Raw genomic sequence first — 19656 nt, 5'->3', positions numbered from 1 at the left:
GAATTGCACATGCCGAGATCCCCAGTCCCTCTGCACAGCGCTGCCAGGGGCACGTGTGGGATTTTGGGGGGGAAGTGGAGCCAGAGGACACCTGGATCGGAGCAACTGGAGGTGCTTGCGGGGTCCCCAGGGAGCGGCGGGACGGATTACGGGTCCCGGCATCCTCGGCTGCTCTCCACACCTGCCGGGGAGCGGCTTTCATTGTCGGCGGGTCCGGGAGCGACGTCCGATGGCTCCGCAGCCACGGCCGCGCCGGGAGCAGCGCCCAGCGTGTGCGGATCTCCCTCCTCGGAATCCCTGCACCCAAACCCGGCATCTCCCGCACTCCCGGTGCACCGAGCCCTGGGCTCCCGCGGTGTCCCGCTCCACCTCCGCTGTCACCGGGTACGCTCTGCCTCAGGTTCTCACGGTGTCCCGCGTGCCCCAGGCTGCCTTCGGGCACCCCAAATCCCCGGGCAGCTCCTGCAGGCGAGCCCCGGGCCGTGCCCAGACGGTCCCCTCCGTTCCCCGGAGAATTTGAGGACGGCTGCCGCAGCCCCGGGAGAATTTGTCTCCGTCTCTCCCCTTCTCACGGCGCTCCTCGGGAGGTGCCCGGGCAGGAGGCGCCGGACGGCATCGGGCAGGGCAGGGAGCAGCAGGCGCGAGTCTGCACAGGTACTTGGGCCGGCCTCAACCAGGACCTTGCTCCTCCTGGCTCGTGTCCCATCGCTGCCCGGAACCCCCGTCCTGCCCTCGCCCAGCTCCCGGGGCAGGTCCCGGCTCATCAAACGCTGGTGGAGGGGGGACAGTGGGGTCCGGGGTCAGTGGGAGCGGGGGGCTCTGGGAGCAGCGGGCCATGGGAGCTGCTCTGCACGTGTCTGAACAAGGCTCCCCCGGGGAGAGTAAATGTACGTGCAGGAGCTGGGCCAAAAGCAGACGCAGGGCTCTGGCAGTCCCGGCTGAGCTGACTCACCGGCCGCGCTCCCTCCCCGGAGCCAGCGGCAGCGCGGCACCTCCGCACGGTGGGTCCCGGTCCTTCCCTGGGGACAGCAGGGTCTGAGGGCTCGGGGCTGGGGAGCTGCTTTGTGGGCTGCACGGTGCAGGGTTGGGCCCCGAGGTCTGGTGGTCCCAGTGCTGGGGGGCACAGGACTGGGGAAGGCTGCGTGTGTGCTTCGGGGTCTGTGTGTTGCCTTGTGCTGTCTCTCTGCCAAGGGGAGCAGGGTGGCCTGGTCTGGGTGCTGTGCATCTGGCAGCGACCCCGAGAACCTGCCAGGAGAGAGGGCAGCCATGCCCTGGCACGAGCTGGAAATGAGGGGCTGCTTGTGCCACGGCCCCACAATGGTGGTGGTGGGAGCAGGTCTGGAGATGCAGCAGGAGCTCCTGCCCTGCAGGGCAGAGGGCCAGCAGAGCCAGCAGTGGCTGCAGCCCGAGCCAGAGCCATTGGGGGTGGCCAGAGAGCAGGGATATGCATGCTGGATTTATGGCCCATCTCATGATGTGTTTATGGTTGGGATGAGGCAGCTGCAGATGCTGCCCAGCCCTGCCCTGCACGGCACAGCAGCTCCCTGCTCTGCATCCTGGTGCCGACAGGGTGGAGGTTCATAGGTGGACTTTGCTCCTCGAGGTGGAGCTCCCCAGGGCTCTCCCTGGCACCACTGCCGTGTCTGCCCACTGCCGGGCAACTCGACAGCTCCTCCCTGCTCGCTCCACAGGCAGCGATCCAGCAGGGACCCTGTGGGGGACAGGCTCCTGTCCTGCCCGGTCCTGTCCTGCCCGGTCCTGCCCGGTCCTGGTGCTGCTTTGGTGCTGAGCCCCCCGCGTCACGTAGCAGCCACCGCAGAGCAGGTACGCTGACCCCTTGCCTCTGCCAAACCTGCCTCATATTCAGGGGTGGAGCCGAGCTGGATTCCTTTCCCACAGCTCTCCTGTGCCTGGACACCTGAGCCCTGGCAATGCCGCCCGGGCTGGCAGATGCTGCCTCCAGGAAGCTGTTTGTCCTACGGGCGATATGGGGGTCCCTGGAACCCTCGAGCATCACCTGAACAGCTCCTTCCCCCCAGGCAGGGGCCGGAGAAGGGACTCTGCTGCCCGCCAGCGCCGCTCCAGGGAGCCCGGGCGGAAGGTGCCTCTCCCCATGGCAGCCAGGCCCCCACGTAACACCGGCCAAACTGGACACCCCGGTCCCACGAGAGACCCTCCCCAGCCAGAGCACACCCGTCCAGCCCAGCCCGGACTCAGTTGTCACCGCCTGTCCCCTCACCGGCCCAGTGCCCCAGCAGCTGGACACGGGCACACGCCGCGATGCAGCGACCATCACCGGTGGGTAGAGTTGAAGGTGCCAGCGGGCCCCCGGGGGAACAGGCGTGAGGGGGATGGGGAGCTGGGTCTCCTTAAGCTGTCCCCGTTCATCCTGTCCCGTTCTGTGGCGGAGATGGACCATTGTCCCGGCATCCTTCACCCCATGCCGCATCCCAGGCCCGCTGACCCCAGCGCCGCTCGGCCGCAGAGAGTGGCCAGGAGATGGCAGCAGGTCCCTGCCCGCAGGCAGCGGGGCGATGGGGGGGGAGCAGGACAGAGCTGGGGAAGGGTCCTGCTCCCCCCCAGTCCCTACACTAGCAGCTCTGAGGACAGACCCAGCTGGTGGCACCAGCCCCAAACCCCCAGGGGACAGGGTGGGCTGAGGGGTGCAGGATGTACCCCCCTGCACAGCCCACTCCCCACATATGCCCCCCACCCTGGGCTGACGCCGTGTCCCTCTGTCCCCAGAGCTGTGCAGCCAGGATGTCCCCGAGGTGGAGATCGTCAGCCTGCTGGGCGAGCAGCTGCCCCGCTACACGCTGCGGGCTGACACCGTGTTCGGCTACGACCACGGCGACTGGCTGCGAGCCCCCAGCGCCCCCCCGCAGCCCGTAGCCCCCCTGACCCCCCAGCAGATCGAGGAGACCCTGCAGTATTTCCGTGAGTGCCCGTGGGCAGCGGGGCTGGTGAGGGCGGTGGGCACGGGCGGGGTCGGCACGGCCAGGACAGGGCTAATCACTGCTAATGGGATTGACGGGCTGGATTTCCTCACCCAGAACATCCCGGGCTAATTCTGGGAGCAGCTTCTGCTGAGCCAAGCCGGATACTGGGAGAGAGCCCCCAGCATTTCCCGGGACCCCCTGCACGTCCCTGCTCCCCTGTGCTGAGCCGTGGCTCGCAGGGCTGGGACACTGGTGGGCTTGGCAAGGTGTGCCAGGGAATCCCAGGGCTGCACTCCCCCAGACATGCCAGCCTGGAGCAGAGCTCAGGGCTGCCAGCAGAGCCCCCAGAGCTGTGGGGATCCCAGGGGGAGATCTCTGCAGCCCCCATGGCCAGGCAGGGGCAGTGCCCATGGCACTGTGACGTGGCCCATCCCTGGTGTGAGGTCGGGGTTCAGCGGGGGGCACAGACAGATTATCTCTGCTCTGTTTGTGCCTCTGGCCTGCGTGTGGCTGGGACAGGATTAGAGCAAGGGGCTGGGGGATGGATGTGGGGCAGTGGGAGACAGATGGGGCCGAGGCCTCCACCCACCTGCTCACGCCAGGCTGAGCATCATCCTCACCATGCCTTGCCTGTGCTTGCAGCCTTCCCCTTGTGGCTGCTCCCCTCTCTGTTCAGCAGCTGGCCATCAGCACAGCCCCCTGCAGTGGCAGTACAAGGGACTGAGACCCAAATCCTGTCTCTGTGCCATGGGGTAGGGAGCATGCAGCACCACAGGACCCCAGCACCCCAGCCCTGCTCCACAGGGCCAGTGGCTCCCAGTCCCAGACTCCTGCAGGTCACAGACAGCCAGGCCTCCAGTGCTGCTGGCATGTGCTGGAGGGGGCCCATGGCGTCATTCCTTCACTCAAACCTTTAAGCTGCCATCAGAAATAGCCCCCTGTAATCTGCTTGTGCAGGCACAGGGAACCTGCCCAGAGCAGCAAATCCTGGGGCAGAGGATTAGGAAGAAGCAGCTCCTGCCTGTCCATGCTGAGACGTGTGCTTGAGTCCTTGGGGTCCCTGGAGGGTGGGTGCCCAGTTGATGGTTGTGTCATCCCAGACCTTACCAAAGGAAACTCCAACTCCAGGAGGACAGAGAGGCTGGGACTGAGGACATCTGCTCCAACCTCACCCCAGAGGGGACTGTCGGTTATGGGAGGATGAAGTTGGGGTCAGAATCCCAGTGGGTAGGAGTCAAGCAGGCAAAGGTGTGTGATGGTGAGGGGCAGCTTCAGCTGCATCCCTTCACTGATTATTTGGGTGCTGACAAGGGTGGGCACTGGGGCAGGTGATGAGGACAGAGCACATTGGCATTACCAGCATCACACCCACAGCCTGTGCTACGTGCCTGCCAGCTCCTCCATAATTCAGCACACCATGATTTATTCACTTTTCCTGCTTCTGTGCTGCTTCTGCACCAGTGTGGTTGTGAGGATGAGAGGGCGCCAGCCAGGGAGTGTGGGGCATCCTGAGTGGGGCACAGCCCATGCTTGGAGCCAGGGGTGGTGAATGGGGAGGCTGGAATGGGATGGAAAAGCCCCTTTCCTGATCAGGGACCTGGCAGGTCCCAGCACTGCAGTGGGCACTGCAGGTGCTGGGTTTGTGGTGTGATGATGGGGGGGGGGTCCAGCCCTGGGGTGACAGAGCAGGGCTGGCCAGAAAAATGTACCCTGACCCTCATGGGGACCCCATGGCTTTGTGTGAAGGGCTCAAAATCTCTCCCTGTCCTTCCCAAGGGGCAGAAGCTGCTGTCTGTGCATGACCCACAGCATCAACACTGCAGAGCTGCTGCTCAGGGACCCCCAGCGTCCCTCAGCAGGCATCACCACCCGTGGGGGTGTTATGTGCCCGGGCTCCCCGGGCTATGAGTTGGGACAAGAGGTGGGACACCTCCACCAGCCCATAGGGCTGAGTAGGGTTAACCTGGTGGGCTCCCCCACAAGGACCCCAGTCCTAGGGTGCCTGGTGGGGATCGTGTCCCTGGGGTGGCCTGGGAAAACGGGGGGAATGAGCACCCCCGCATCGCCCCCGTTCTGCTCCCGTCCGGCCCCGCCCCCGTCCCGGCCCCAGCCCTGGCCCCGCCGCCGGGGGATGCGCCGGGCAGGTGCGCGGGGACCGGGCGATCCTATAAATAGGGGCGGGAGCGGCCGCAGCGGCTCCGCTCGGCGTGGTGGGGCGGGGCTGGGCTGGGCTGGGCTGGGCTGGGCTGGGCAAGGCAAGGCAAGGCAAGGCAAGGCTGGGTGGGCACGGCGGGCTCGGCACAGCGGTGGGCTCGGCGCGATGGAGATCTGGAGCAGCCCCGCCGCCTACGATGAGTTGAACGGGAACGCGGAGCGCGGTGGCGGCGCAGACCCCATCGCCCGGGAGCTGGAGGAAGGTGAGGGCCGCGCGGGTGGTCCCGCCCCGGGGATGGGGATCAGGATGAGGATGGGGATGGGGATGGGGCTGCAGCAGGGCTGGGCTCCCCCCAGGGTTGGTCTGGAGCGGCGGGGGCCGGGGTCTCCCCGGGGCCGGGGCTGGTCCGGGGCGGCCAGGGCCGGGGTCTTCCCTCGGGAGGTGCCGTGTGCTCCCCACCTATGCGTTCCCTCAATCCCGGTCTCCCTCGCCGCCCTCTGGCCCGGGGTTGCCGCCGCCCGGTCCCTTGGGGACACTCAGGGTCACCCCGACCCCAGGGAGACCTATCCCCACGCCGGGAGGGGAGGGGAGAGGGGCCCTGCCAGATCTGCCAGGTGTGCCCGTGGGGAAGGGCGCCCCTCCTGCCGTGGGAACGGAGTGCTGTCCCCCGCACCCCCCGGATCGGGCCCAGGGATGGATGTTTACATCTTGCCAGCGCTGCAGCCCCCGTCTCCCAAGGCCAGCCGCTCGCTCCAACCGTAACGATGCTCATGCTCTAATTACTTCCAATTAATGGCTCAGGGGCCTGACGAGGTGCAGCTGGGGACCCCCGCGGGGAGCGGGTCCTGTCGGGGTGCAGAGAGGGGGGGTGGGGCTGGGGATGCGGCTGGCCCTTCTCCTCATGGCCGTGTTTGGGGTACGTGCCCTCTGGTGCGTGGGGCAGTGCCCGGGGCAGTGAGGCTGGACGGGACCGGGGTGGCGAGTGGGGGCATTGCCATGACAACACACTCGCCATTACACAACCCCAGCTGGGGAGGCCTAATGGGATTTGTGCGGCTGAGCTTCCCCGTTAACCCACTTCGTCTGCACCACTGGGGGCTGGCTCTGACTGGGGACGCGGGTGGGGGCCCTGAGCGCAACCAGCGCTGCTCTGCCAGGGGAAACTGAGGCACACACCCTCGGGGCAGCAGAGCATCAGAAAGGGCATCTGGAGTGCTGCGTGCCGTGGGCAGGGTGTGGGGTACAGGCAGCTCCCGGGCTGTGAGCAGGGTCTGGGCTGCGGGCAGGGCTCGGGGCTTTGCTCCCGGCTCCCTCCGGCCGCACGGCTCCAGCGCCGCCGCCTGGGTGCGTGCCCGGCTCTGCCTGGCAGCGCCTGCGGCCGCGGTTGGCAGGATCCGCAGCGGGGGGACCGACGGCTCCGTGCTTGCGCCTCCTCTCCCCGCCAGAGACCCAGGGAGCAGCGGGGGGAGGCAGAGCTGTGGCGGGGCCCGGCCTGACGCGGTGGGCAGCTGCCCGTTCCTGCAGCTGCCTCCAGTGCCGTGCGGGTTGTGCTGTGCAGCTGCAGGGGCATCGGGTGGGTGCGGGCTGCAGCATCCCCTCCCCCAGAGAGAAACTAGGGCAGGGGGGGATCCGGGGGAGGGGGCTGGGGACAGATTGGAGGGGATGCCGCCTGTGAGCCCTGCTCGGCACGGTGCCACCCCCAGCTATTTATACTGGAGCCCCAGCCTGCTTTCTGCTGGAGATGTCACCTCCGATCCTGTCTCTGCTGCTGCCCTTCCCCGTTCCCCCTTTCTGTCCGTGAGTCCTGCAGTGGGGCTGGCACTGTGCTGTGCTGAGGTCATGGGGTCAGCAAGGGGACCCAGCATTTTTCTTGCCACCCCAAGGTGCGGGCAGGGTTGGGGGTGAGGTGTGAGCCCCCTGTTTCCCATGATGCTGTCCCAGCTGTGGGGATCCCTGCCTGGCACTGTGTGAGCTGCCACTCAGGCCCTTTTTGGAGACTAGCCTGGGGCAGCCTTGGGGGGACAGTGCTGAGCCCCTGGGTCAGTGCTCCCACAGTGTGGGGGTTCACCTTGTGGCCCTCTCCCCCCAGTCCTGTGTGCTGAGCGGGTGGCCAGGATCACGAAGACCTACCACGATATTGACGCTGTCACCAACCTGCTGGATGAGGTACATTGGAGATCCCACCTGTGTGAGGGCTGGAGGCACCCTGGGGACACAGGGGTAGGTGAGGAGTGGGGAAGGGATGAGTCCCAGCTGAGGCAGACCTGCCCCTTGCAGAAAGAGCGGGACCTGGAGTTAGCAGCACGCATTGGGCAGTCACTGTTGAAGCAGAACCGGAGCCTGACTGAGCGCAATGAGCTCCTGGAGGAGCAGCTGGAATTGGCCAAAGAGGAGGTAACAGCTCCTGGGCACAGGTCTGGGCCCCCTGTGTGCCCGCCTGGGGGTTGCTGTGGTCCCCTTGGCCGTGTCCTGAAGCACTTTGTCTCTCCAGATTGCACAGCTGCGCCACGAGGTGTCCATGCGGGATGACCTCCTCCACTTCTACACCACCACCACGGAGGAGAGCGAGCCCACCACCACCACCTCCACACCGTGAGTGGGAGTCCCTGTCTTGCCAGTCCCCTGGGGCAGAGCTGCTCCTGTGGGTTGGGCAGGAGCCATCACCATCCCTGCGGTAGCACTGGCCACATCCCTGCCCTCCCTCGGTGGCTGTGGGTCCAACCCCGCAGAGCTCGGTCGCTGCAGATGTCTGGGAGCTGAGGGAGCGGGCAGGGCTCAGATTGGGCAGCCCCAGCCTGCCTGCACTGCTCAGGCCATCCCTGCTGTCCCCAGGCTGCGCAGGCACGAGTCCTCGCTGTCCTTGCAGCAGTACTTCCAGTACGACGCCCTGCAGCAGAAACTCAGGTGCCTGGAGGAGGAGAACCAGAAGCTCCGCATGGAGGTGAGCAGAGCCAGCTGGTGGATGCCCCTCAGTGCCCACCTATGCCCTGCTCTCTCTGGGGAGATCTGAGCTGCCCTCTCAGGGAGACAGGAGGTCCTGCCTGTCACGCTCAGCCCCTCCAACCCTCTCCCCCAGGCCACCAACATCGCCACTGAGACCTGTCAGTACGAGGACCAGGAGCAGCAGCTGATGATCGACTGCGTGGAGCAGTTTTGTAAGTAGGGCTCGGGGGTCTGCAGGCACTGCCCAGGTGGTGGGCTGGGGCTGCGGGTGGTGCCCGGCGGTGACGGAGCCGGGCCCTCCCGCAGCCGAAGCGAGCCAGCAGGTCGTTCACCTGTCGGAGGAGCTGGCGCACAGGGCGGAGGACGCTGCACGGCAGCAGGAGGAGATCACCCAGCTGCTGGCGCAGGTCGCGGACCTGCAGCAGAAGTGTCGCACGGTGAGGGTCCCCTGCCCGTGCTGGGGGGACGGGGTGGGGCAAGGACAGCGCCCTAACCCGGCCGCTGTTGCCCGCAGTACGGCTCCGAGGTGGAGGAGCTCCAGCAGCACCTGACCGCGGCCAAGGAGGTGCAGCAGCAGCTCCGGCTGGAGGTGAGCCCGGGGCAAGCCGTGGGTACCCCCCTGCCTGGCCGGGGCTCCTGCCCCGCTGCTCCGGGGCCGTACTCCAGCTGTGCCTGTGTCCTAGCAGCTGCGGGATCTGCAGGAGAAGTACGCGGAGTGTGGCGGGATGCTGCAGGAGGCGCGGGAGGAGGTGAAGAGCCTGCGGAGCCGCAGCCTGCCCAACAGCACCGTCAGCCGCTACAGCACCGCCAGTCTCCTGCCCGTGGTGAGCGCGGGGGCCGGGCGGCAGCGGAGGGGGTCCCTGCTGTCCCCCCAGCACTGACACCGCTCACCCCCGTCCCCAGGACTCGCTGGCGGCTGAGATCAAGGGGATGATGAGGAAGAGGACAGACAGCTCCTCCTCAGACTACAAGTGAGTGCTGTCCCTGGTGGCTGGTGCCGTGCCTTGGGACGGGGTCCGGCTCACCCTGAGCTCCTTCCTGCCCACAGGAGCTACCAGCGCGTCTTTGAGACGGTGAAGGCCGTGAACCAGGCAGCCAAAGCCAAGTCCTGCTCTGAGTCCCCCCACCATGTTCCAGGCTCCAAGCAGTTGTCCACAACCCACTCTGGAGGGGCCAGCACCCCCCACACCAACTGCTCCGGCTCGGAGGATGCCCAGTGAGTGCTGGGGTGGGGGGGAACGGGGCCGAGTGGGACAGCGGCTGCACCTGCACAGGAGCTGGGATGCTGGTGAGCTGCTGGAAGCAGCCTGGGGCAGGGAGGGCAGGGTCTGGGGTGGCCCCAGCACAGCCTGAGGTGCAGGGCAGGACTGCAGCCCTAACGCTGTGCCCCCCAGCAGGGCCGAGGGGGCCAGCGAGGAGCCCCGGGCAGCCCCGGGCCGGCAGGACCTGGAGGCGGCGGTGCAGCGGCTCTCGGTGCGGCAGCAGAGCCACGGCTCCGAGGAGCGCTCCTTCTTCGAGGCCGAGCGGGAGCGCAAGCTCTGGAGGCTGAGGGATGGGGCGAGCTCCAGCGGCTTCCTCACCCCCGAGGGCAGCGTCGTCTCCACCGGGACCAACTACTCGGGGGGCTCAGAGTTCACAGCTGGCTCCGGCTTCTCCCTGGGCTCCCTCAGCTACCTACCTGACAAACTGCAGATTGTGAAGCCACTGGAAGGTGAGGGGCAGAGGGGATGCAGAGCTGCAGGTGCTCTGAGGGTCCAACAGCCCCACCTGAGTTCCCCCCGGCTGTGTCCCCCCCAGGCTCTGTGACACTCCACCACTGGCAGCAGCTGGCACAGCCCAACCTGGGTGGGATCCTGGTGCCCCGTCCTGGGGTGCTCACCAAAGACTTCAGGCAGCTGGACATTGACCTGGAGGAGGTCTACAGCCTCAATGACCTGGAGGAGGATGATGTGGATGCCAGTTCCTTCCAGCTGCTCCCTACCTCAACACCTGCCAAAGCCAAGGAGCACCCCAGGGGTGAGCGGGGGGTGAGGGGACAGAGGGGACGCAGCCCCCGGGGTGGCCCTGCCCTCCTGTCTCGGCTGGCCGTCGCCTCCCCCCGCGCTCTCCCCTCTTGCAGCAGCCTGTCCCTGCCACCCATCTGTCCCCACGGGGATGCTCCGCCTGCAGCTGTGCAAGGGCCGTTCTTGGGCAGCTGCCCCGGCGGGATGAGCCATCGCCATCGCCCTGGCGAGCCCCTGCTGCTCCCTGGCTGCCTGGAAGGGGCCGGTCTGGGACAGACGGCATCTCCTGGCCCACCTGCGCTGGCTGCCCCCTCTGAGCAGGCACCAGACGCAGTTGCTGCTGAATTTGTGCCCTGTGCAAGGAGCTTCCAGCCCAGCTTTGGCTGCCCTGCCTGCCCTCCGCCATGCCCTCCACCTGACCCCTTGTCTCCTGTCCCTTCCAGTGTTCCTCTCTGTTAACAACCTCCCCCAGACCCCGTCTACCTTCACCATCACCACCTGCCACATCTTCCACCCCACCACTGCGATCACCACGGTGACTCCCAGGTAAGGCGCGTGGCCCCCACCGCCTGCGCTGCCTGCACCGGCCCCGCCGTGCCCCCCGAGCGCCCTCCTCCTCCTCCTCCTCCTTCTCCCCCGTGCCTGGCTCCCTGCAGCTCGAGGAAGTGGCAGTCCGGGGGCCACCTGATGCTCTGAGAGGTGCCAGCAGTAGAAATCTCCCCAAATCTGGCTGCTGGGGTGTCTGGGGCCAGCTCTCCTCCTCTGCATGCAGCACCTGGATGGATGGATGCATGGATGCATGCATGGATGGATGGATGGATGGATGGAGAGCCCTCCTCGGGTGGGCTGGCCCAGGGAAGCAGCGAGTGCTCCTGGCACTCTGGGGAACCGACACAGCTTTTTTCCTCCCTCCACACTTGGGCAGCAGCCAGGAACTTTTCGCAGCCAGCTGCTGGGCTGTCCCTTCATTAATGAGCACCGGTGATTAGCCCTAATGAGCCCCGCTAAGGCTCGTTGGGGGTTGGTGTGAGCTGGAGTTCACTGCTAGACAAAACCCTGGTGTCTGGACATTGCTCCTGGAGCAGTGCCTGTGTCCCAGTCTCTCCTGACTGCTGAGGAGCAGCACCCAGCACCCCCTGTGAGCTTTAGGGTGCAGCATTGGGGTCTCCTACAGCCCAGGGCTCTTTAGGTGAAGAAGGGGGTCCTGCCTAGCCCCCTCAGCACCATCCCCCAGCACAGCCCCCCCACCTGATCCCCCCTTCTGCTCTCTCTTCCCCTCCAGTCTCTATCATGCCGTCGTGCCTTCTTGTGGGCCCTTTGAGGGGCTGAGCCTCAGCAGCCCCTCACCAGAACTGACTCCCCCCACGCTGGCGCTGGGCCCTGGACCCCCCAGCACCCCCAGGGGACTCTTCAGGCTCCTGCTGGGGCGAGATTCCCGCCTGGCACCAGGGACTGGATCATGGTGGGCCCCCTCACTGCACTGCCAGGACCCTCAGCACTGGGAGCCCCCCGTGTCCAGGGGGCAGGAAGGACCCCCAGGCAGGAGCAGCACCTTCAGCTGGAACCTGGTGGAGAAGTTGCAGCACCTGGGGCTGGACAAGGTGGTGGCCAGAGGGGAGACATCCTGTGCCCAGCCAAGGCCCAGACAGGCCTGGGGCACCCTGAAGTGACACTGCTGCAGGGTGAGACACATCCACTTCCTCACCCATGCATGGGGAAATGGAGACAGGACAAGCTGCAGCCTCAGCTCCTGGGGCTGCCCCACATCCATCAGTGCTCCTGGCACCAGCACAGGGGCCTTTGCCCTGGCTGCAAGGACAGAACCTGGCACTGCTCCCCATGTATGGGGGTACAGGGGGTGCTGGCTGAGCCTGTCCCTACTGGGGGAGTGTGGACCCTTCACTGGAGCCAGTTCCTGGCAATAAAAACTGTTCCTGCTTCTGCTGAGCCTGTCTGCAGAGCGAGGGGCAGCTCGGCCCATTTGGGGCTGTCCAGATGCTGCAGAGATGAGGAACGCTCAGTCTGGGCTTGGGTGTGTCCTGGGGCAACCCCTGGGGCCAGGGGGAGACCCCTGCACCCTGGGCTGGGCCCCTGGCCAGCACCTGGGCTGGACTGGCTTTTCTAGGGAATGGTGGTTTAGCTCTTTCCTGCTCACTGAATAGCAATAGTAGCAGCACCCACAGCTTGGGATGTTTCTGGGGGTGCTTCTGTTGCTCCCCTAAGTCATGTCCCTCCCTCCAAGCTGTGCCCCATCCCCTGGCAAATAAATGTGAATTCACAGAGCAGCTGCTGTGTGCTGTGTGTGCTGCCATGTTCTGTGTGTGCTGCTGTGCACAGCTCAGTCTCTGCCCTGTGCATCCCTCTGGGGCTGGGGGCAAATCCCCTCTGGGCTGGGGACAAATCCCTTCTGCCCTCTGGGACTGGGGTCAAATCCCTTCTGCCTTCTGGGGCTGGGGGTAAATCCCTTCTGCCCTCTGGGGCTGGGGGCAAATCCCTTCTGCTCTCTGGGAATGGGGGTAAATCCCTTCTGCCCTCTGGGCTGGGGGCAAATCCCTTCTGCTCTCTGGGAATGGGGGTAAATCCCTTCTGCCCTCTGGGACTGGGGGTAAATCCCTTCTGCTCTCTGGGAATGGGGGCAAATCCCTTCTGCCCTCTGGGACTGGGGGTAAATCCCTTCTGCCCTCTGGGACTGGGGGCAAATCCCTTCTGCCCTCTGGGACTGGGGTCAAATCCCTTCTGCCCTCTGGGACTGGGGGTAAATCCCTTCTGCCCTCTGGGAATGGGGGTAAATTCCTTCTGCCCACCCTGCCAGTCTCTCCCCAGCACAGCCAGGAGTGCAGAGGCCATGGTGCCAGAGTTTTATTGAGGGAAAGGGCATTCAGTGAGTGTGGCAGTGCCCTGCCCAGCCAGCCCAGCCCAGCAGCTACACAGCACCAGCCTCATCCTCGGCGCTGCGGCGGCCAAAGTCCATCCAGTCGGGGTAGAAGTGGTCGTGCAGAGCCTCCATCCCCTCGTCCTCATGCACAAAGGCCTTGTGCTTGTTCAGCTCTGCCAGGGCAAAGCAGCAGTTAGAGCTGGAAATTGCTGGAATTTTGCCCCCCACAGGGGCCAGGCTGTGCCCACCCCCCCTGAGCTCCCCAGTACCTGTGAGGACGTGAGGCAGGAACTGGGACAGGAGGCGCTGCTGCTCCTGGGACAGGTACTGGGGCCAGTCCCGGCGGGTCAGGCTTTGGGGGGGCTCCTGGGGGTCCCCCATGGCAGCTGGGGGCCGGCACAGGCTGGGGGCCACTGCGAGGGCGAGGACTAGCCCGAGGCACAGGGTCACCTTCATGGCTGTGGGGACACTGAACAGGGCAGGGAGTGAGGCAGCTGCAGCCCCCCAACTGGGACATGCTCAGCCCCAGCCCATGGACAGTTCAGTCTCCTCTGTCCCTCCCTTTGGGTCCCCAAGTGCCCTCCATCCCTTTCAGTTTCTCCCCAGGTCTTTTCCATCCCTCTCTCCTGGCTGGTCCCCAATTCCCCTAGAATCAGAGTGAAGGCAGAGGGATCCATAAGGATCAAACCACTCCTGGCTCCTTGCAAGGATGCTGAAACTAAAGCACATGGCTTAGAGCATCATCCAGCTCCTCCTTGAACTCAAACAGCTGGGGAGCTTCTCCTCCCCAGGGCATGGCCAGGCCCCAGATTGCCTCTGTTCCTCTCAGTGGGTCTCAGAGTTACTTTGTCCCTCCCATTTGCTCCTCAGGTTTTCTCCATCTCTCTCTCCCCAAGTCACCTGCAGTCAGTGCAGAGCCCTGTGAGACTCACCTGTGGGTTCTGAGGCTCAGCAGGGTGTCCTGTGCGTGTCCAGGTGGGTCTCAGTGGGATCTCTCTACAGGATCACCCCAGCTCAGTCCTGCTTTTAAAGGCACTGCCGGGGGCTGCCACACCCCAGGGCGGCTCCACTCACATCCACCCACCCCCGGGGGGGCCCTCGGGCATCTGTGTGTGCTCACAGACACACAGACACACAGACAGACAGACAGACACACAGGCAGACCCACATAGACACAGAGACAGACACACAGACAGACCCTGACACACAGACAGACCCAGACATACAGACAGACAGCCACACAGGCAAATATATATATACATATAGATAATATATATATATATATATTTAAATATAGAGAGAATATATTTTTTATATATTTGTATATATATATATATATCTGTGTGTGTATGTGTGTATATATATAAAATGTATATATTTGAATATATATTAATATTTGCATGCATATATCTAAATGTGTACACATTTATACATACATGCACATACATACATATGTGTTTATAAATAGCAATATATGTGCATATATCTGTATAAACACACATGCACATGTATGTATGTGTATTCAGAAGTATGTGTGTGCACATATGTGTATTCTCACATGTGTGTCTGTGTGTCTGTGTGTCTGTGTGTCTGTACACACACACGAATGTGCCCACACCCTCACACCCAGGTGTTTATAACCTGATGTGCCCGGGCTGCCAAGGGCTCTGTGCCCTGGGCTTGGGGGGCTCTGTCTGTGAGGCCCCTCAGCAGGACACAGACCCCAGAACAGCCCATTCTGCAGCTCTGGATCTCTCCCTGCACCCTGAGAAGCTTTGGGGTGTTGGGGCCCCACTCACTGTCAGAGCCCCCTGAAGATCCTGTCTGTTTGCACCCAGCCCCCATTGGATATTGATTGTTCCTGCTGCCTCTATTGACCCCCCTCAGTGTATTTGCAGAGAGCATTTGTCTCCCTCCTTCAATAAACCCTGTGACATCCTGGGTTGGGCCACGTCACTGTCCCCTGTCCCCAAGGAGCTGTGTCAGCTCGTCAAACACCCCAAAACAAATGGGCTTTGGATGGAGGGAGGCAGCAGCACCCAGCACCCTCAGCCATCGATCGCTCACTCCAACGAGCACCCTGCACAAGGAACAAACAAATTGTTTTCCAATTTCTGCCTTTTAATGGCTCAATCTGGACCAAATGAGCTGTCAGGGTGATGGGGACACAGTGGCTGCTCCCTTCAGGGCCATCACCCTGACGCAGGTTTGTCACCTGTGGGCATCATGGCTGGAACCTTCTCCAAGGCTGAGCTGAGGATGGACCAAGCTCCCCTCACCCTGGGGCCAGCTGTCCTGGCAGTGGCCAAATCTGCTGGCAGCCTGCAAGTCCAGTGGGGAGAGATCCAAGCTGGACATGCCCAGACACATGAGGGGCACGGGAATTCTTGGCACAGCAGCAGCAGAGCAGAGATTGGGCTGGGTCAAGTTGTGGGCACAAATGCACACCCTGGTGTGGATGCTGGCCTTGGTGCTGTCAGCAGTGCTCTTGATGTGCAGGGCTGGTCAGCTCTCTCACCTGAGGCATGGGCAGGGCTGGAGGGCACCAAGGGATGGGCAGGGCTGGAGGTCACCCTCGGTGCACTCACAGCTGCTTTACATAATTGCAGCAATTCTGTTTCCAAGAACAAAGTCTCCCAGGAAAGCAGCAGTGACCTCAGTGCTCTGAGCACACAGAGATGGGGGCATTGTGGCAGTGGATGAAGAGCCAGGATCTGCTCTGGGGGGGGTGCCAGGAGCATCAGCAGGTGACCAGGGTGGGAGGACACCCTAGGACACCCCAGCCCTCCCTGTTGCAGGACAGAGGGGCTGGGGGCAATGGGACAGAAAGCCAGGTTTGAAATTCAGCATTTCAGAGCCCTTCACAGTGCCAGAGGCACCTGCCAGCCCCCAGAACCATCACTGCCCTCAGCCAGTGCCTGAGATTTCATTCTTGCTTGATGAGCCTGAGCTCAGGAAATAAAGAGAGCACTCAGCCCTGAGCTGTGGCACAGCCTGACCTGGGTGGCAGCACCTCCTCCTCCTCCTCCTGAGAGCAGTTTCTGGGAAGCAGAAGTGACCCTGCCCACGGGACTGACAGGAACACAAGGAGGGAATGACTCAGCAGCCACCCACCCACCCACCCCTTGGCTTTCCCTCAGCTCCCGGCAGGAGCAGCACAAACAGCACCAAGGGAACTTCGTCTCCCTAGAGTGGGGGGCAACCCCCAGGCCCCCAAGGAACCCCCAGGGCAGGGAACCCCACCAGGCCCTGAGCACCCCTGCTGGCAAGAGGAGAAGGTGCTTTGGCCCCTGGGAGCGATGGAACCCACCACACACAGGCTTCTGAAAACCAGTTTTATTTAAATAACTTTAAATACATTACAATAAAACATTAGAAATGAAACCAAAGCCATGTTACTGCACAGGGTGTGAGCTCTGCAGCTCCAGCTGCAGGGACGCTCCTGATGTTAGTCCTTGTCACGAGTTTAACCCATGGGACAGTACCTGGCACCTCAGGGCTCGCAGGTACCAGCACCTGAGCTGCTGCCATGGTGCTTCCAGGTCACTCTGGTGTCACTCCTCTGCCTCCAGGAACCAGCACTGCCCAGAGGGAGCAGGTGGCACCAGGCAGGCCACGAGTCCCCTCTGGCAGGATGGAAGCACAGCTGGACTGAGGAGCCATCAGGACAGGCCGAGTCCCTGGGCTTAGCTGGGGACAGCTGGAACTTGTGGCTTCAGGCTGGATGGTGCCAGCACTCGGGATAGCTCTGGGAAATGAGGGACAGCCAGACGAGATAGCATGGGCTCGTGTCAGTTTATTACATCACCAATTACAACAGTCCAGACTCAACAGTGGACCCAAGATCGTTACATTACACAAACCGGCTGGTTTTAAACTTATGACAAGGGACAGGTGGGAATTTCATGGTAAGGATATCTTCTTGCATAAAGCTCCAGTGGCCCACAGGCACTTAAAACCCATGGACTTTCAGCTGGTCGTCTTTAGCCAGTCCAATCTGCAAGACAGAAAACAAATTCACAGCTTGGGGTGCTGCCTCTGTGCATCCAAACACTGCCCACACCCAGGGATCTGTGTGCATTTAACAAACTCCTGCTGATTTCAGTGAGGCTGAAGGTACTGAAACATAGGTCTCATAAGCTCTTGGAGATCTATTTCACACCCAATCTACCTTAGAAGGCATAAAATCAGCAGGATGGCTTCTGTGGTAGTGTTGGAAACAAAAAGGTTTTATTAAAAGGCAAAATAACAAAACTCTTTACAGAGGAAAGTAAATCTAAGTGCAAGAGGTTCTTGCTCCTGGTAAAACACCTCACAAAAACCATTGTTTTTTTAGTTTCTTTGTTCTCTTCTTTTTCTAGTAAATTGTTCTGGCAGGACTTTTTAGCTCCTGTCCAATTAGCTATCATAAAGTTTGAGGTGAAGTCCCCCAGGTCCTATGAAGTGCCTTTTCACCTCATTGAGGACAGAAACTCCTGGGCTTATTTCCTTTTTAAGGGGACAAAGGATGGTTTTATCACTCCATCAACAGGGGGCACATTCCTACAGAAGGTGTCCTACCTCCACAAGGAACTGGCAGATGTTCTTGCGCTGGTCACCCTGCAACTGAATCACTTCTCCATACTCGGGGTGCTCAATTACAGTACCATTGCAGGCAAATTTCTGCAGCAAAGACACAAAAACCTCATCAGCATCACAAACGTCCCCGCTGGGCGTGGCCGCTGCCCCCCCCCCCCCCCCGAGCCCCTAAGCCCCACCTTCTTGAAGGCCTTCACCAGTTTCTTTTTATCGTAGTCATCCGCGATGCCCTGGACTGTGGTGAGGGTCTTCCTGCCGTTTCGCTGCTGGATCCTTATATGGATGTAGTCCTCAGTGCCGGCCGGGAGCAGGTCATCACCCTTACTTGCATCCGCAAAGGGGTCTGCGGGGAGCACCGTCAGGCCCCGCCCCGCTGCAGCCCCATTGGTCGCCTCGTCCGCCCATCACGCGCAGATCCCGCCCTATTGGCCACCACGCCCGCCCGTCACAACGCGATCCCTCCCCTGCGCGCCTGCCAGTCACGCGTCGTTGCCGCCCACACCCGCACCCCATTGGATGCCGCGCCCGCCCGTCAGCTTTGGGCACCGCCCCCACCCCCCCCGCGGCTGACGCAACCAGGCCCGGAATAGCAACTGCGCCACGGGGCGGGGCCGGGGCGGGGCCCGCGCGCTCCCCCGGCCCCACCGCACAAAGGGCCTCACCGAAGGGCTGGAGGTTCTGGATAGCGGACATACGATACGCTTCCCTTCCCTCGGCGGAGGCGGCGGCGGCGGCGACGGGGGCGGCTCTGGCGGCGGGAGCGGCTCTGGGCGGAGGATGCTCTCGCGGCGGCGGCTCGAGGCAGTGTCAGGGGGGCGGGACTGCCGCCGACGGCTTATATACCGCCCCTCCGTGACGTCATCACGCACGGCGAACGAGGCCGGTGATTGGCCGCAGAGCGGGGGCGTCAGGACGCATCGGGCGTACGCGGCCGCCCCCTGGCTGGCGCGGGGGCCGCGGGGCGCATGCGCGGGAGGAGGGCCCGGCAGCGCGCGGGGCGGCGCGTGCGCAGTGCGGGGCCCAGGCCGGGCCGGGACCCCCGGGACCCCCCGAGCCCCCTCAGGGCCCGCTCCGCCGGGCCCGAGACCCTCGCGGGCCCCGAAATCCTCCCGGCACCCCCGAAATCTCTCAGGGGCACGCACCCTCCTCCCCGAGACCCACAAAATACCCCCCTGAACCACAGAATACTCCCTGGGACCGCTCAAACACCCCCAGATCCCCTTAGGCCTCCCCTCCAAAGGACGCGGTACGGCCCGAAACCCTCACGGGGGTCCCAGATCCCCTCCAGCCCTCACAAATTTTCTTGGGACCGTCCAACCCTCTGCAAAACACCCCTGTTATGCCCCCCCAAAAGCTCTCTGGGACCCCCGAACTTCCCCGTGTGAAAAATGCGTATTTTATGATCGGCTTTTCACAAATATTAAAATGAATACTAGATGTGTTTTATTAAAAATTTTTGCTGTATTAGTTTTCTTACGTAGCCTGTTAAACACAGTTTTAGGTGATAACATAATGGTAAAATAGAAACTATGCCATGTAAGATACTTTTATTAAAGAGAGGAATGAGGTACTCCCACCGAGATAGCAGCCACAGTACACCTAAATCTTTCCAAGAAAAAGAAATTAATGCTCCATTATCAGAAGAAACAAATTTCTTCCCACCTCACTCAGCCTTGAAGAGGAAGAAGCTGACACTGCCAAGCCAGAATCCTGTGTTTGAATGGAATTTCTGCACCATGGATGAGGTGTATGAATATGCAACAGGCTGTTACTTTTAAGGGTTAATCCTCTGTTAACGTGGGGCCTTTTTCGGGCTTACTTTGCCCAGAAAAGGTACCTGGACTGTCTGTAACTCTTTGTTTCTATTGTCTCATATTGTCCTAAATCCTAATTGTCCTAGTTTTTATTACTCTAATTATATTCCTATTTTTATAACCATTTTATTACTATTAAACTTCTAAAATTTTAAAAACAAGTGATTGGTGTTTTCCACACAGCGATCCCCTGCTCCAGCCTGGTGTGACACGGCTGTGCCCAGACTAGGGTGGCCCTCTTGGCTTGGCTTGGCCTTGCTGAGCCTGGCACAGCTTGGTCACCACCCTGAGCTCTGATTTGGGGTCCCCTCGTGCTGGAGCTGCAGCCTGGGAAGGCGAAGAAGAAGCA

The 19656-nt window shown here is 62.4% G+C and overlaps 3 protein-coding genes across 5 annotated transcripts; 1 reads left to right on the top strand and 2 right to left on the bottom strand.

Annotated features, from left to right (window-relative positions):
- Window positions 1-5172: 5172 nt before the first annotated feature.
- On the top strand, window positions 5173-12325 carry HAP1 (huntingtin associated protein 1). 3 transcript variants are annotated; one of them, XM_050985773.1, is made up of 15 exons: window positions 5173-5356; window positions 7184-7260; window positions 7372-7488; window positions 7586-7686; window positions 7927-8035; window positions 8171-8249; window positions 8344-8474; window positions 8552-8626; window positions 8724-8861; window positions 8941-9008; window positions 9086-9253; window positions 9435-9748; window positions 9835-10053; window positions 10484-10586; window positions 11323-12325. In XM_050985773.1, the coding sequence occupies exons 1-15, from the start codon at window positions 5260-5262 to the stop codon at window positions 11708-11710; spliced, it is 2184 nt and encodes a 727-aa protein (XP_050841730.1). In that variant the 5' UTR covers window positions 5173-5259; the 3' UTR covers window positions 11711-12325. The 3 variants fall into 3 exon arrangements, with proteins under 3 accessions (XP_050841730.1, XP_050841729.1, XP_050841731.1); XM_050985772.1 differs by having other exon boundaries at window positions 9432-9748; XM_050985774.1 differs by lacking the exon at window positions 10484-10586 and having other exon boundaries at window positions 9432-9748; window positions 11323-11486.
- Window positions 12326-12963: 638 nt separating this feature from the next.
- Window positions 12964-13913, bottom strand: LOC103821740 (gastrin/cholecystokinin-like peptide). Its single transcript, XM_009096671.4, has 3 exons — window positions 13848-13913; window positions 13185-13384; window positions 12964-13088 (listed from the first exon to the last, which is right to left on the bottom strand). Exons 2-3 carry the CDS (start codon window positions 13369-13371, stop codon window positions 12964-12966), a joined length of 312 nt encoding a protein of 103 aa, XP_009094919.2. The 5' UTR covers window positions 13372-13384; window positions 13848-13913.
- Window positions 13914-16691: 2778 nt separating this feature from the next.
- EIF1 (eukaryotic translation initiation factor 1) lies at window positions 16692-18323 on the bottom strand. The gene is made up of 4 exons (XM_050985838.1): window positions 18156-18323; window positions 17673-17836; window positions 17476-17577; window positions 16692-16912 (listed from the first exon to the last, which is right to left on the bottom strand). Exons 1-4 carry the CDS (start codon window positions 18184-18186, stop codon window positions 16868-16870), a joined length of 342 nt encoding a protein of 113 aa, XP_050841795.1. The 5' UTR covers window positions 18187-18323; the 3' UTR covers window positions 16692-16867.
- Window positions 18324-19656: the final 1333 nt, after the last annotated feature.

Source organism: Serinus canaria, chromosome 27 (assembly GCF_022539315.1).
Source record: "Serinus canaria isolate serCan28SL12 chromosome 27, serCan2020, whole genome shotgun sequence".
NCBI classification, from domain to species: Eukaryota; Metazoa; Chordata; class Aves; order Passeriformes; family Fringillidae; genus Serinus; species Serinus canaria.
Note: the sequence above shows the minus strand (reverse complement) of the source record. Positions and strands in the feature narration are given on the sequence as shown.